Source organism: Gallus gallus, chromosome 2 (genome assembly GCF_016699485.2).
Source record: "Gallus gallus isolate bGalGal1 chromosome 2, bGalGal1.mat.broiler.GRCg7b, whole genome shotgun sequence".
In the NCBI taxonomy this organism is placed as follows: domain Eukaryota; kingdom Metazoa; phylum Chordata; class Aves; order Galliformes; family Phasianidae; genus Gallus; species Gallus gallus.
The window spans coordinates 128,443,991-128,461,347 of NC_052533.1; the positions used below are offsets into that span (position 1 = coordinate 128,443,991).

The 17,357-nt window shown below is 42.9% G+C and overlaps 1 protein-coding gene across 10 annotated transcripts in view; it reads left to right on the plus strand.

Annotated features, from left to right (window-relative positions):
• Positions 1-16,010, plus strand: part of GRHL2 (grainyhead like transcription factor 2) — a 65,603-nt gene extending 49,593 nt beyond the window's left edge. For 6 of the 10 annotated variants that reach the window (XM_004939981.5, XM_046937962.1, XM_046937966.1 and 3 more), the window contains 4 exons: positions 694-788; positions 5,448-5,533; positions 10,028-10,092; positions 11,047-16,010. In XM_004939981.5, the coding sequence (XP_004940038.1) occupies positions 694-788; positions 5,448-5,533; positions 10,028-10,092; positions 11,047-11,161 (361 nt within the window). In that variant the 3' untranslated portion in view covers positions 11,162-16,010. The remainder of the gene's footprint in view (positions 1-693; positions 789-5,447; positions 5,534-10,027; positions 10,093-11,046) is intronic. The other 4 variants (XM_040696371.2, XM_046937963.1, XM_004939980.5 and 1 more) reach the window with 1 other exon arrangement.
• Positions 16,011-17,357: the final 1,347 nt, after the last annotated feature.

Sequence of the window (17,357 nt, forward strand, 5' to 3'; positions counted from 1 at the left end):
GCATTGATTTCAAAACATGAGGTCCTTTCTGTTCCTTCTGTGAAGCTGGTGTACTTCATAAGGCTCACGGTGGAATTTGAGCAACAAAAGGTGTTATTGCACCAACCACATAAATCTTAGCTCTCTCATGGCCGTCATGCTATGAGCCCTCAGCTCCCTGGCAGGGCCTGTCACAGCTTTGGGCTGGATGGTGTATGCTGGTGGGCTCCAGATGTTACTCCTTCTGAAACTCACTGTGCTGTGTGGCCTTGGACTTTAGAAATGCTTTTGGTGTTTTCTAAGGCTCTCTCCAAAAAGAGAGAATGCAAAATGCACTTCTCCCAAAAGAGGTGAATGTATATATAAATGTGAGTTCACCTCTTTGCTCAGATGCTTCTTCCTCACCAACTCTTCCAGTGCCTAAGTATGTATTTAAACAGTTAAGAATCTTCAGTGTTTTCTAAATCATATGTCACACTGGATGTATTATTTCATGTCACCTGTCCGAGCCAGTCTAGGCAACTTGAGAGGCTTGGATTGTTCAGATATGCATCAAAAGCTAAATCCATGCAATTTCTGATCTGTTACTTGAGTAGCTAGCAGGGTTTTTGCTTGAGTACCTTTGTACTTTGAGTCATAACTGCTGCTGTTGTCTCTTCCCTGTTGGTGGGAGCACAGTTTTCCATGACATGGCCCCTGTTGTATGTTTTCTAGTAGCAGTGTCCTGGTCAAGAGGATGTTCCGACCTGTGGAGGAGGAGTTTGGTCCATCCCCTTTGAAACAAATGAAAGAAGAAGGCCTGAAAAGAGGTAACGGTCAATCCCTAGTGGTTAAAACTAACGTTCTGGGAGTCCTACTCTCAGACAAGGAAAGATGCATCTGGCTTAGACTAAGTCAGTTGTTTGATGCTAGTACAAACATGGTACAGCTGGGAGAAGATACCATCACACCTGTCCAGTATACAAGGTGGCATTTCAGCAATTGCTAATAATGATATAAAAGCTGAAAGTAAAAAGAAACAGAACCATGTACTATCTCAGGAAGGGATCAGGATACAAGTGTATAATATGCAAAAAACTTAGAAAGTTACTTGGCCCTTGGCCAAACTACATAGTTCACAAATGTTCCGGTAGCGAGTCTGTGTTTGTTTATTTTTAACTTTTGCTCATCTTTTCTGTTCTGGCTGGGATCACAAGCAATATGCAAGGTGTACTGGGTCAGGTACAGAGACATTACACAGGCGAGTCTGTGCTCTCTGCAGAGTAAGATTAGGCTGAATGAAATCTCAGAACTTTTCTACCCAATTCGAAATGTAAGGCATGGAGAGACATCCTCAAATTGACATAGCTAAGTTATTTAAAAGTTTGTTTCCCTTAACTGCTTTTCACTGCACTGAGAGAATACTACCATGGTTGCGTTCATTTCATATACCCTATCAGTCTAACCCATTTTCAAGTTCATACCAGTGCTAGTTAGCTTGAATAAACAGTGGTTTAGGTAGAGCTGTCGACTTTGCATGAAGATAAGGATGAATGTATGGTGGTTTTGTCCACAAGATATGCTTTGTGAGCAGTAATTTACAGTACGGAGTTATATGCGATAATACCCTGGTCTGCCATAGTTAGGCACTCTGAAGAGTATTTGCCATTCCTTCAGTCTCATGAGTTCTGTCATGTTGGGGGTGTTGGTTTTGCCATTCCTTCAGTCAGTTGCTTATTGGAGAGTCCTGGGGTTTGACCAACCCACATGGATCAAGCTCAAGAATTTTTTGAGGTTCACCTATCAGTTTGTGAGACAACAGGGCAACAAGGTGTAGAAGTGAGCTCGGTTGTTCTCAGCTACACCATTTGTAAGATTCAACATCCCATAATCCTGTATTTGCAAACTTTCTCTGTTGTTGAGGGTGGTATGCTTGAGCCAAGGGAAGCATACAAGATTACAGGATGGAGAGTGGTGTCTTTCTAGAATAAATGTAAACTTTTTCTTCCTTTAATTAATCCTTCAATGAATATTAAGAGATCAGCACCGACCACAGGCTTGCATCTGGTTGATTCAAGGCCTTGATTAAACTCATATTATCAGTCTGGGCTACATCAAGCAGGAGGGCACAGCCACAAGGACTGCATAAAGAGCTGTCTTTTACTGCAGTTTCACCTGGGTTTCCCAGCTGGAAGCCTGGAGAGGTGCCTGCAGGGAGATATTGCTTTGCTTTGAATATTCCTGTCCTTTGCTGTGGTAAGTTGTTTTAATATTGTCCAGGAATTGCAACTATTTCAAGGGGAAGATGTGAAAGAAAAAAATGTTTTTCAGCTGGCGACAAAACTATGCTAAATAATTAAATCCAGGAGAGGCACGGAGTCAGAGAAGCTGGAGGATGCTCTCTTCACATCCCCTTCCTGTTCAGTTTTTGTTGCAACTCGGATGATGCTGGCTGGAGGCCAAACCTCCTCCAGCATGACCTCTGCCCTGGTGAACTTCCTGCCATCAGGAACCCTACATCTGGGATCGTACTGATGGAGAGCTCCAGCTGAATCTGCCCACTTGACAATACTGTCTTTGCCACAGGAGTCACTGGGCATTAGTGTTCCACTGTTTTTCCCAGGCCCAGCATTTCCAGAAGCTTGGGCCCAGTGAGGGGTCCAAGTACAAATGAAGAGCTGGAGTGACTGTGTGTTGTTTCACCTCTGCCTCTTGGAGCTACGTATCAAGGGGAAGCCCTCAAGAGAACAGGGTTCTGAAAGGGGGTTGCAAACCGTCAGTGAAACAAGTTTCATATTCTCGCACAGATAGCTGCATCAATTTGAACCTATCTTTCATGTCCTTGGTCTCTGTGGAAAGTACAAGTGCCCAACGCAGAAAGGTAGAGGATGTTAATCTGCATCATCTGTGCAGATTTCAATGGAAGTTTCCCATTAATTATAAATCCAGCAGCCCTGTTACAGATCACGTTGGTTTCCAGTCCTGTCATTCTCAGCCTGTCATATTTTTTTCTTTCTGGAGAGTTATGTTAAACACTTTAAACCATTTTGGGTTCTTAAAAAATAAGGTTTTGTGAACCATCCCTGTGAATACATTCTGTAGCTCTGTTAGCTAAAGAATTGGTATCTGGGCGATCAATGAAAACTCCCAAGGGTAGAAAAGGAAAGCCTGGTGACTGCTACCAGCCCTACTTTCCATGTCTAAAATGTGCCACATGTCCGTCCAGGGATGTGCTGACAAAGTGCCTTGGTTGCTCAGTGTGAGGCTGGGCATTGGTGGCACCTGGGCTCAGCTTGCCAGTCTGAGTAGAGGGCTTCCTGTCTCATCACGTTCTCAGTTTCCTTTTTGCCACGTCTGCTGCTAGTGTTCTGCCTTGGCAGATTTGCCAGTTGAGAGCCAAGCTGTTGACACTTTCAGAAGAGCTGTCTGACATTGTTCTTCCACCTTCATATTTAAACCCCCTGTTGAGTGGCCTGACTTCCAGAAATCTCCCAGATACAACAGCCTGCCTTGCATTCAACAAAAGCTGCTTACTGGTGTGGAGTTTTGTGAATCAGGGCTACTTCTTAAGTACCTGAAGATAAATGTGTCACCTCTGCCTTTTGCAACTCCTTTTAACATCTAAAGAGTGTTAGGGAGTATCGTGGGCTGCAGTGCTGGCAAGAACACTGAAAGCTAAGTCCAGGTAGTGCAGAGATTAGGAAAATGTGAATTTGTCTTATTCTGTCAAAAAGAACTCACTGCCTGATGCAAGATATTTTGTCCCCCAAATACTGCAGTCTCTGCTTTTGAAGTGAGATTGTCAAGGTGGCATGGAGGTGGTGACAGGTAGGTTCGGAGGCCGTTAGTGCTGGTTGAGTCACATCATCACACAAAGGTTTGCCGGGCTGCTTTGGCAGCTGGAGCAGGGGGCAGTCTGAAGAACAGCTCACAGAACTGGGCTATTTTTCCACGTGCATCTGCTCTTTTTGTTGGCAGTGCAGGAGGATTCACAGGGGCGAGAATAACAGAGCACAAGGGCAGGGAGGAGACAGGATCTTAAGGCACTGCTGTCACCAGGAGTCATTTATGGAAAAGCGCGCTAGTGAATCAAAGCTGGGCTTTTCACACCTGTTATGGGAAGAGAAAACCAACACCCCCCCCTTCCAGTATGTTTACTAATCCTGGCTCTCTGTGTGTATAATAGTGATTCAAGTTGCCTGTTGTCCTTGTAATGGATCCTTCATTCAACATAATATTCCCTGAGATGCCAAACACAACAGAGTGATTGAAAGCTGAGTGCTTGGTTTGTATCATGACCCCAGCTTCAGCCTCAGACTGAGGGATTTTTCCTCTTTTCAGACACGTTTTTAATTAAGGTTGGCAGATAGTTCAGATGTTTGAAAAGCTGGAAGTTACAGGACAGCCCTCTAGTTGCAAGAAAAGTATTACTGAAACAGTAAATATGCCAGTACAAGTAAAAATAGCATTTGAAATGAATGTTTGCTCATCTCATACAAGTAAGAATATCAAAACCAACCAAGTTTTAACTACTGCTGTGAAATTTTTTGTTCCTTTCTATTCTGACCACTGTTTAATTTGTGACCTAAAGTTATCTCGGCTTCTCTGACATTAAAAAGGGCTCTTTCAAATAGGTTCCTTTGAATTGCCAAAATGCAGGTAAAAAGACTGCTACCACAGGCATGCAGAGCCAGTTTGTGGCTAATACTTGAAAATTAAAGATGCAAAAACTGCCATTATCCCTGACACCTGGTTTTGTAGACCAAGACATAAAGCTGATCTGAGCAGCCAAGTTTTAAGCCTTATTTCAATCATTTAAAAATATGGGCAAAGAGGCTACAATCTGCTGCAGATATGCCTGAATTCATGCTGGTACTGTATTCAGTTTTGTTTATTTCTATTCACTTTATACATGTCTGCTTTGCTTTTGCCAGATAACCACCATGCCTCTCTGTCAGAGATTAGCATTTATTTTCCTTCTTGCTGCTTCTTGTCCACGAGACTTGGCTACAGGTGGCCTTTTTGTACCTGCTAACTTTGCTTTTGCCATGTAATTTTGCCTTTTTTTAATGTATTTCCCAGTCTTCTGGATGAAATTTGGAGAGGTGCAAGCCAAGAAATAAATTTAGGAAGACCTAGCTTGCATGTTTTGTCATAGGACCCAGATATAAAGCACCAATGTAGTTTTTTTTTGTTGGGGTTTCTCTTCTTTAAGTAAATAGAGATTTGAATTCCTGAATGCCTAGATTTCCCACACTAAATTAAATTCACTGCATTTTCCTTGTGTGTTTTCAAAGCAGCCATGGTGTGTCTCCCATGTTTGGATCACTGATGATAGGAAATTCCTTTTTTCTTTTTAAGTGCAAAGCATTTTCAGCATTTCATTTTATCTGTCGAGGATTAAGATTTGTTTTTTCTACTCAATGTGAGGTGTTTCATCTGTTCAGTTGGCTGGACTTGCTCCAAGTTTGACTTTTTTTCTGTTTCAGTGCTTTTATATGTGAGGAAGGAGACAGATGAGGTGTTCGATGCCTTGATGCTGAAGTCACCCACAGTAAAGGGGCTAATGGAAGCGGTAAGTATCTGATGTCTTCACTTTATCTTCCTTAGTAAGAAAATCTTGAGACTCTCAAAGTGTTGCTGAGATAAAATATAATAGAGAGATGAAGCTGTTCTCAGATAGATTAAAAGGATTTCATAAGGGCTTTTTGGAGCATACGTCTGAAATGTTGGCATGTTCTAAACTGAATTCTCTCAGCAAGTTGCTGAGATAAAATAGACTCACAGAACTGATTTATTGGAGAGCCAACCCTTGAGGAATGGCAGTAATTAACCAATGTCAAGGAAACAGGGAAATAAAGGCTCCGTTTTCTGAAACGTTTCTTTCTGAACTGCTGGTTCAGAACCTGTTGAATCTTCTCCTGCATTGCTCATTGATGCGTTCAGAGCCATCTTTTAAAGAAGAGACCCAAGGATGCACTATTTCCATGTGAATTTCATCTGGCTTTTGTGCAGTGCTGTCTCAGCACACAAGGGACAGGTCATCATGAGCCAGTGCAGGCAAGTCATTCGTACTCCTGTCTCACATGCCTTATCCAGCCCTAGCTCCCAGTGTGACCTGCTCAAGCCTTCTCTTTGTCAAGCTGTGTCTTTGACTTGAGTTTTTACTTGTTCCATGTTATCTGTGACTGAGTGGATGTTTTCATAGTTAATACTGTTTGTATGAGCTGATGGCTAGCATTTGTGTGAAATTTGGTGAGAGAAGGATGAAGGTGCAATTGTGTATCTCATTGCTTAGGTAGGGAACTAATACGAGACTGACCTGTAGAGAGAAACTGCCTGGCCTGAGAAGGTGGGAATGGAGGAAAGGGCCTCTAGAGAGCTCATCTGAGTACTAGAAGTATATACATTCATACACTCATAAAACCATCAGTGTCTTGTAGCATGTATCAAACACAGTGCAGTAGGGATTGAGTTATTTGGCCAGAAGTACAAGACAAAAAGATCTTACAGTTTTTGGGATTGTCTCAAGCACCTACTCAGATCTGGGTATCTCTGAGGTGAATCAGCTGCGCTACGGGAATGGCCTAATGATTCTTTTGCTAAAGCTGTTTGTTAGTGACTGCAGAATGCACATGTAAATTAGTAGGCAGGCTTCACTTGAAGGGGATGCAATCTGATTCATGGTAAAACTGGAACGTGATTTTATCTTGTCTTTGTATGAAAGTTAAAAGCAAGTTTTAATCCTTCCATAATCCTTCATGCTAACATTAGCATTTTATCTTCAATATTCTGGGCCTCTTAATGCCTGTATCCAGCTACTCTGTAACATAAAAATAAAGCTGGTCCAGAAACAGGAAAGGTTTTTGTATACTTCTGTCAGCACAGCTGCTAACTCAGTGGCACGTTTTCGGCACCAGAGAAATCTAATCTGTTGTAAAATGTCCCAGATCACTGGAAGGAATACATTCAGAAAATTTTAATTCTCTTTGGTAGGATATAGTGGATAAGTCAATGCCAAAAAGCCGTCAAATTACATACTCTTAACTACTTTGTCTGCAATCTTTTCAGCAAATAATGCAATTTTGTAATTGTACACATCCTAAATACTCCATTCTAAGTTCAGTGTAAGGATTCAAGAAACAGGATCTGGTGACTGACCAGGTCCAAATCCTTCTTTCAGACTCATCCAAAGTCAGTTTAACTCTTTGGATCTTGGCAGATGCTGCAGTCTAACACGATAGAGGATGATCCAAACTGGGAAATTCAAGCATCTTCCAATGTCTTTCTAAAATTAAAACGAACTGAGTTCAACAGAGGTTGCTTAGACAAGTTTATTGTACATGTCTATGGATGTGCTCTTCCAACCTACGTAGGGCAACAGAGAAGACCACTCCATAGGAATAAATTGGCAGAGATATTTTCCTGCATTCCTTGACCAGCCCAGGTGTTGTCTTTTGTCTCATCCTAACGTGAGAAGAAAAAGCAGTTTTGGTGGTTTGTGCAATCAGGTGTGTGCTACAGAGTTGCCATGCCAGGGGGCTGCAGCCCAAAGGGAGAAGCAGCCTTTCATTTCAGTACCACTCTGAAGGATGTCCCACAGCTTCAGGCATCCTAAGGGAAGCAGAGAATTCTCCGCTCAGAATATTTCAAAATAGAGATGATAAAGGAAAATATTCCAAAAAAAGATATATTTTATTACTGCACTGTAGCATGCTTGGGATCAGATAAGAAATCCTATTTCATATGGAGGGTGGCAGTAGTGTTTTTCCCACCAAGTTGGCAACAAACCTGTTTCAGAAGAGGGTGTTAAGTGAGATGCCCTAGCAGATGCTAGCTCTCTGCTTTCTCATATTCTGCAGCAGGACTTAGCACATTTGTACTGGAGACTTGCTTTCTGAGCCTGTGAGTGGGAGGCTTTCCCGTTTCCCTGCTTCAAGCCGTGCTTCCACAGCTCACCATTTAGTATAATTGGTTGAATCCTTAGGGGTTCCTGAGAAATGTGCTTAGTCAGTTAGCTGGAAGTCTTTCCCAAAGCTCACTAATCCCTTCATATCATATAAATCCCACACCTGTCACAGGCAGTGTGACAGGCACGACTTTCTTGGACCTGCCACTCATAGCTTGTGTAGGAAATGGTGTCCCAGGGTCCCAAACCACTTTGAGCAACATTTGATATGCATGAGTGTTAGGCATCCCAAGTATCCTAGGAAAGTTTGATGCTGGAATGTGCAGAATGCTGTATATTAACTGCTAGTAAACCTCCTTGGGAAAAGAATGTTTGTATCGAGTCTTCGGCACTGATCTTTACAATATCATCAGGCTTCAGAGTTAACATGCCGAAGAAGATACAGCATTTCCTCATACTGGCACAGGCCTTGTGACATTTTCACATATCTCCATCACCATATCCAAAAGGGCAGTGAAACTTGCTGGTGCAATTAAAACTGAGGTATGGAGCGGGTGGGTCTGGCAAACCTTACCAGATGCTCCTTAAATATATCATCCCCTGTTAGCCACAGATAGAGACTGCAAGCAGAGGAAACTGTTGGCAGTGTCAAAATTTCATTGGATCATTATATCTTGGAGTTATGCTGTACTTCCTAACTACAAAATTGTGTTGTAGGCAAGATGGCAGCTATGCAAGTATAGGTGATGTAGGCAGGTGTGGGCTAATTAATTCTCTTAGCTGTCCCTGGCTGTCTGGATGGGAGCTGTGTTTGAGGTTCAACCTGAGAATATCTGAATCCGTCCCTGGTGCTGAGTTTTATTCATTGCTTGCTTTTCATTTTCTGTTTCATAATTGCTTTCATTTACTTTTCTAAAATATGACTTTTCTTAGTGGCAGTGTGAGCACAAACACAAAGAAAGGATTTCACAGTGACTGATGTTTGACAGGTTTTAGTGGATTTTTAATTGTGCATTTCAGTTCTCTGACACGGAAAAAAAGAGTCAGCTATTTAGCTGCAACCTCATTTAACCTGGGAAGAGCAAGAAGCTTACTTTGGTTGGCAGTAGCATACCACAGTTCATTAATCGCTGGCTAAAAGGTCCTTTTGCCATAATTATTCTGCCTCTTGGGACAATCCTCCTCTAAAGTGTGAGTGATGAGACCCGTTCTCTCAAAGAAGAGTCATAATTTGGAAAGGAAGCTCTCAGTTCTCAGGAACATCAGCTCCATGAATGTACCACAGGTTTGCTTTAGAGTGAGCCAACACACCGCTGCAAAGCAAGACCAAAACACTGCAGTGAAGTGTACTTGCTGGCAATTTGTTGGCTAAATTCTTCATTCAAAGTTCTGCTATATTTTTTACTTTATCATGTAAGTGGATGTAAAGGGATTGATTTTAAAAGTCTTTTACCACGTTAACAGACTTCTCTGAGGCATCTCATCTTGTTATGGGTACATTCAGGTGATGCTTTGTGATCCAGTGTTCTCATTTTGCAACTCTAGTAACTGAGCCACCTCCCCAGCAATATGGTCTCTGCAGTACCATGGCCTCCCACAGGAAAAGGTACCCAGACCAAAGGAGTGCCATGAAGGGACCTTCTTCTCAGACCGAAGGAGTGCCATGAAAGGTCCTGTTATCTTAACAAATGCTGAAATGCCATTGAGAAATAGTAGATGTCCTGTTGTGTTGCTGCTCATCTGCCTTCTGCCTTGGGTGAGGAGTCTTTGCTTCCATGAGTCCAGAAAATCAGAGTAAGGAAAGGCAGAAAGATTGCTGATGGGATTGAAATTCCTGGATAGAATCTGAACCTGGAGAGTGTGTTAATTCCTCAAGCAGATCAGTAGGAAATGCTGAGGCAATGATGACTCAGATCTGTAAAAACTGTAGTCTCCCAGTTTTTGGATAGAAAAGTTAGTATTTTTTAATGAAGATTTTTAGGATTATTTCTCCACCTAGTCATCCTTAAACGAAGGTGTAATGTGATTGTGAAAGACTTTTCTTTATAGTTCTCCTGTCAAAGTTTGCAGAGATAATGTTTAAATTGCCTTATGTAAAGGAAGAGGTGAGGCCCTGCTATTCCTCATTAGTCTTTATTTCTTTTGTTTTGATGATTTCAGATCTCTGAGAAATATGGGTTGCCAGTGGAAAAGATTGCAAAACTTTATAAGAAGAGCAAAAAGGGGTAAGTAAGCTGTACGTAAACTATGACAGTCAGGGATCCTGACTATGCCTGGGGCATCATTGTGCTAGGCAGTATAAACACTTTCAGGAGACCTGCCCACAACTCTAAAATCATACTGTCTATGGAAGAAGCAAACGGTGGCAGAAGGAGAAACATCCAGCCTGTGTCTGACACCGTTCATAGGCCTACTGTGGAGGAGCAGTATTTATGTTTGGAAAATGTATTTGCGTAAAGCCCGTTTTATAGGCTATATATAACACTGTGGAGAGTGGTATGGGAAAGGCATAGCCTTCGCTGTGAACGCAGCATGCAGTTTCCCTGCAGCATTAGGAAGAAATGGGCCACTGCCTGAATCTGAAAGGCAGGCAAGCACAAGGGAGAGCGCTGTTTGCTGCAGGGCTTTCAGCTGAGTAAATTTAGACATGAGCATCACAGCTGTGGTTTTATAATAGCTGGGCTACTATGCTTTATCATAAATCTGAATCTCTCTATTTTAACTTTTTGGTACTGCTAAATAACGTTGATATTCTAGCAACATCATTTTAAGTCAGTCGTTTATTTTTGGCCCTCGCAGTAAATTAGGGCAGTGTTTTGTCTGATGATTTCTTTTGCTTTTAAAAAGACAGGTGAAACTTGTCATGTTTTGCTTCTTTCTAACACTGTTTCCAAGTGATGTGTTTGTTGGAAGAAACCCCTTATGGTAAAGAGTGAGGAAAGCACTCCTATATACTTGTACTAGTACTCTTGCACCCGAGTTGAGTAATGCAAAGGCTAGAAGGGACTATGGGACGGACCTTGATGATAATTTCCCATCTTGTCCCTGTATTGGCACATACTGGAGTCTCTTATTGTTTCATGTTGAAGTCAGTGGAGCGTGTGCATGCAGTGGAGTGCATGGCTTTCCCTTTCGCTGTTTTGGTGTGTGAAAATACTGACTTTTGCCTTTGTCACCAGTATCCTGGTAAACATGGATGACAACATTATCGAGCACTACTCCAATGAGGACACATTCATCCTGCACATGGAAAGTGTGGTTGAAGGCTTCAAGATCACACTGACTGAGATCTAGCCTCAGACAGAGCCCTTTCATAAAGAACCCACAGCATTTCATTCTTCTTGGAAAGCAGAAGATGCCTATGGAAGTTGATAGACATTGATCAGAGAAACTGTTACAAGACTGCTTTGAAAATATTGTCCGTTCTGCACATGCACACCCACTGCATACAAGCTTGGGTTCGTCAAGCACAAGGCCACTCATGTTAACCTGGTCCCTTATTTATTGCTCCCCACTCTCCATTGTACAAGCAGTTACCAGCCCCCAGATTTGTAAACAGATGACCCACTGCAAATGTGAAACGCAGCATTCTAGTCCATGCTTTAGTGTGGATAAGCTCATTCTAAAATATGGTGAGGAACCATGCTGGTCCAGTTTCAGAAATCTCATGTAAATCACTTTGCCAGTACTTCTCTCCTCTTGCTAAAAACTGGTGCAGTGCTAAAGGTGGGGAAAGTGGCTGACAAGAGTTCACTTGCTCAAACCGATCCATATCTCTCTTTAGTGTATAGACTTGCCAAATACCTCTGGTAGTTCTCAGCATGTAGCAATGAGGACTTGTAAGTAAGGCGTTCAGCTACAAATGTCACTTGTAAGTAAATGGTAAAGAAACCATTTTAACCTTGTATATAATGTTTATAATATGCAATAATATATTTTAACTACTGTATGTGGGCACGGTTATTGCCACTATGTTTTTGTATGTATTGGGTTTAGGGTTAAACAGAATATTTCCTAGAAGATTAGATTTCTGCAATCTGTTAAGGAGTGTGTACTGAGAATCTGATAACTGTGTCTGCATTCGTGCACTCCACCCCTGCCCACTCAGTTTTATACCGAAATATTGGAGCAAACAGCACTACAGCATTTGGAGTGCACTGTCACTGTGGGACCCACCTTTGGTGCCCAGGTCTCAAACGTAGACACCTGAGTACTCCATCCAGCTGTCACCAAAACATAGAGGCACCCCTGTGTCTGATGTGCCTAGAGGCGCACCAGGGACTTCTCCCTGTTCTCTTGGTGAAGTGAGGGCTCTTGAAATGAGTCTGTCTGAAACCTGTGGAGGGAAAGGTGCTCTCCCCATCAAACTGCTCACTAAAGAATTCCTCTAGACTGCAAGAAACTTCAGACTCTTCTTTAGGGAGCTTGCTCTTGTATCTCCTTTGAATGATTCTGTTTTGATTCCTAGGGCAGTTCAATGAGGTAAAAACTTGGGCTCGATGTAAATATTTTATAGAAATTGAAACAATTTTACCAGTGGAAAGAGTGGCCCACACCCAATTTGCAGAGGTAGGCCCCTCTCACACAGGCTGGATCTGAACCCAGGCTGAACTATGCGGTCACACCATCAAGTTCCACATGATTCACAGGAACTCTGAGAGAGAAAGGCTACAGGCTGATCATACCAGGAAATGAGTCCAAGGCCTGGATGTCCCCAGCACACGCAAACCTGGCACCTGTCTCTCTCCTTTCCAGTTCCTCTGGCTGTCTTAGATTGCTTCTCACATAGTGAACAGTCCTGTGGTTTTCAGTTGTAAGCATTTCATTTCCCATGCATTGTGCGGGGATCCCATGAGACAGGCAGAAATGGGAGGCCTTTCCTACACGCAACCTTTAGAGTTTTATTAGTTCTTCCTTCTAAAGACTCTTTTTCACTTAGTCACAGTATTTTTTTCATTAGCTGGTTAATGACGTAAAGATACACTGCTGAGTTTAATGGGCTCCTCTAGTGGTTTGAGCTGTGGGGAGCTATTTACATCCAAGCAAAGTAGTTGGAAAAGCTAACCAGTCTGATTTGATCATATTTTTGCATGAATTGCCTTGCAAGCTCTTGCAATTTCTTTACTTCATTAGCGATAGCATCCCATTAAAATCTGATCTTCAAACAGAAATGTCAGGTACCTGTCAAAGCTGCTGCGCTACCAGAGCCTATGAGAGCTCTCTGCTACTTGTGTCAGGGCTATCACATGCAGAATCCATACACATCTGGAAAGCAAAGTGTTTAGTCTGTCTTCTCTCCCTTTCTACTCATGTGTTGTGTGTTCTTTCTGCTCCTGATGCAGACTTGTGTAGTAATTCCATTGTCTTTATGGACATATACCCCAGTAAAGACGCTTTTGCTACATTGCTTAAGGATAGACATCTTGGGAATACAGTGGATATAGGGTAATTTCATTTATTTCTGCTTGGCTCAGGCTCAGATAAAGAGTCTTTGCTGACTTAGCCATATACTTTTCCACTCCCAAAAAATAGGGCAGTTTTGGCAGGTGGCATTAAGAACTGGGGCCAGTACACAGGACTTGTGAGCAGTGCTGTTGGTTCTTGTATTTATCTCTTATTTAATGGTGTTTGGGATTCCAAGGAGTTCAACTGAGATTTCTCAGTTGGTCATGATGTCCCAGTAGAGGCTGCGAGCTAAGCACAGCGGTAAATGCATGCAGGATTTGAGCCCTGCTTCTGCCCCTATTGGTGCCTGTGATGTCAGGCTGGGTTGTGGTGTGCCGCAATAGGAGATGTCAGCGAGCATTTGAGGTTGACAGAGAAGGATGGGACTTCCCTGGCAGCACCAGCACCCTTGTTAGTATTTTATTCTTGTATTACACAGAGGTGGACCTCTCTTCTTTGGTAATTAGTGCTAGGTTCTGCTGCATGCTGCAACGTCCAGCTCTGAGGAGTGGTATCGTAGAATCACAGAATGGCTTGAGTTGTAAGAGACCTTGGAGCACACCCATCCCCAATCCCCTGCCATGGGCAGGGCTACCACCCCCCAGCTCAGGCTGCCCAGGGCCCATCCAACCTGACCTTGAGCACCTCCAGGGATGGGGCACCTCCAGCTCTCTGCACATCCTGTGCCAGTGCTGAACGACACCGGCTCCCTCAGCCTTTCTTCATAGGAGAGGTGCTCCAGCATCTTCATGGCCTCCTCTAGACCTATTCCAACAGCTCTACATCTTTCCTGTACTGGGGGCCCCAGGCATGGACCCAGTACCGCAGATGGGGCCTTACAAAAGCAGAGCAGAGTGGGACAATCCCCTCCCTTGCCCTGCTGGCCTCCCCTCTTTTGGTGCAGCCCAGGGTACAGTTGGCCGCCTGGGCTGCAAGGCACACTGCTGGTTTGTGTCAAACATTTGTCCACCAGAACCCACAGTATAGGATCAGCAAAAGCTGCAATGCTCCAGGAAATGCTGGAGCTTAAGGAGCAGAGCTGCCTTTCCAATGCCATTTTAGGAGCTTTAGGTCAGGCACTGTCCAGGGAAGGAAAGTTGTTTCCAAGATTAACTGAAAGCTTTTCTAAATATATCTCTAAGTGTACAAATTCCTGGTCAGTAGCGAGAGAGCTGATCCTCCTGCCTTTAGCTCCATCTTACAGTCTCACTGGAGAATACAGGGCTGAGGAGGATGGGTAGAACTTATCCTGACACTAAGAATATTCTAGAACAACTACTGGAGCTAGTTAGGGATGATCTCCATTAACTTTATTTATCTGCCAGGGCCTGAGGACTTTGTTTTTCTGCTCCATATGCCAAATGCATCACAAGCATCTAAATAATTACGAGGAGCACATCACCCTGCACTGGGTCAGTTTAGTTACAGCATCAGCTGCCACAGAAGCATTGAACCTGGGTGCTGGTCATGGCGAGCTACAAGCTCTCGGGGTTCACCACCCCTGAGGGTTTGTTGATCAAAATCAGAATATCGGTGTTGGGGAAGGGCCAGCACCAATAATGCAGACTTCTGAAAGAGGGATCCATTCGAAGGCCAGGGAGCATAAAGTCTCTATCTGTTGTTTAAAATGTATGTGTTGCTTTTGTTTCATGAAGAAGACTGATTAATGCTGTGTCTTCCAAATATGAAGAGTTAAATGGAAGTAAGATTTGGCTGTCGTTTAGCACCAGACAGGAATGTCTTTGTTGCCTCCTTTTGTGGCACGGCTATGGTTGTTTACTCATGAGAACAAAACTCATTTCCTTCTAGAAGAGGACAGGCTGGAATCTAGTGCAGCCTCGAGGCTGCTCAGCATTGCTTCCATACAAAGAGCAAGAGCAGTGTAGATGCTGTGTGAAAGACTATGACAGAGGGGTGCAAAAGGCAGAGTAGCCTTCTAAGCTCTGGCCTTGGTTCCTGCTGCAGAGTTGGCACTATGTCCATCCATTTGATCATTTGCTATAAAAACCCAAATCTCAGACTTTGCTTTCCTTTTACACAGTCGGGTGCTTATATCCCCAAAATGTAGTGCATCCTTGCAGCGAAGCCTCGTTGATGTATGGCAGTGTTCCCATCAAGGTATTTTGGAGGACTTTTTATCACTGGATGTTAACTACAAAGAAAGTAGTTGCTTTTTTCTTTTTTTCTTTTTTCCTTTTTTTTTTTTTCTTTTTTTTTTTTTTTCTGTATGTTCTCTCTCGTTAAGTCATTGGTCACTGGAATTCAGAGATCAAGAGCCTTTCTTGTACATTTTCCTCTTTCAGACCGTGGACAGATTAAATGCTATAAATGAATTCAAATGATTGGTAAAAACTCAGCCCTCCAGCTGTCAGAGAAGCTGTATGTTAGTTGATATGAAACTGGGAAGGAGTACCTTAGGGCCTTAAATGTAAAGCTTATGAAATGTTTATATGCTCTTCCATTTCCTATGAATTGAGACAAGATACAAACGAGTGTTTGTGCCAAAGTTTGTAACAAGCCCTCGCTCTGGCAAACAACAAACTATGTATAAATAGTGTGCTTTTATATTAAGGAATAGCTGATGTAACTTAATAGTGTTGCAACTGGGAGAGGGGTTTGATAAACTGTAAATACAGTTATTTTATTTTTTGTACATTTTTAAGAAGGAAAAAAATAAATATTCCTGTGTATGAGATAATATTTCTGTTGCTGTGGCCTGGGGATGGAGTTCCTATGTGTGAGTCCAGAAAATGTTCCAATAAGAAAAAAGTAGGAATCTACGCTACAAGAAAATGAGTGCAGAGACTGAAAAAAATAATCACCAAAATGTGCATACAGCTTTTACACTTTTAGGTAGTGCCTACTGGTGACACAGGTGGCTTAGTTGTGGATTAAGAGTAGTGGTGTGACTTCAGTCCCAGTCCAGCTCCCCTGGAATAGATAGGTTCAGGTCAGCTTTCCATCAGCAAAATGGATGTGAGTTTATTAATCACTCTCTCTCTTCCTTTGTTTGCCCCAGGTTTTCAATCTGTAACCAAACAATCCCAACAGAGAAAGTACACTTCAGTGGATTTTTTACACTGAGATGAATAGGGAGGGGAAGGAAAATTAATCTGTTGTACACTTCAGTAGTATTTCAGTTTTCCATTTCCTAGGTGTACACATTTTCTTTTTCCCTCACCACTTTTCTGCCAAATACTTAATTATCAGTGTGAAGTTGTCCAACCTCAGTGGGAAGGACTACAAAGAGTGCTGGGACAGGATTATCGTATTCATCTTAATTATTCAAATGCAAAAACTCTCAAGTGGAAGGAGGAATCTGATCTCAAACGAGTGGGTAAGAAAGAGGATCCTTCCTGATGCACCAGATCTGGCCCTTCAGGCAAAGTAATCAGGAGAAGAGTTGAACTCCTGAGAAGATTTAGGACAGAGCCTTCCTCCCTGGCAGTCTACAGCATGTCTAGAAAAGGCATAGGCTGGGCTTGAGCATGCCTGGAGCTCTCAGAGCACCTCTCCTTTACAGGTTCCTCCATGTCAGCAGGGTTTTGCATCAAGGTGCAAACAAAAGAGATGCAGTCACCTGCTTCCTTTGGTGGCTGGACTTTTTGGCCTATGTTCACGTCACCAAGTGGAAGCACCTCATTTAAGGGGAACTGGAGTCCTACAGTCAGTGAAGAGACACAGAGGTGGACATCTTTAATGGAGGCAAAGATCAACTGCTGACTTCCTCCCATCCTGATCTCCTGGAATGTCGGAGTGTCCTGGGAACCCAGTGGAAATTCTGACAGTAGCACCTTTGTGAGCACGGTGCACCCCCATCTGCTCCCACTGTGCCCTGCGTGCCCAAAGCACTGATGCGTATTGGCCCATGCCTCTTCCAGTAAAACACTTTCATCAACCATTTTGATTCCCACCATTTAACTTTTTTTTTTATTTTTTATTTTTTTATTTTTTTACTAATGAGAGCCCAGGAGGTGAAAAAACCTAAGCTGTGAAAGCAGCATGGGGCAGCCTTGTTGTGCTGCGGGGTGGCGGAGATTGGAGC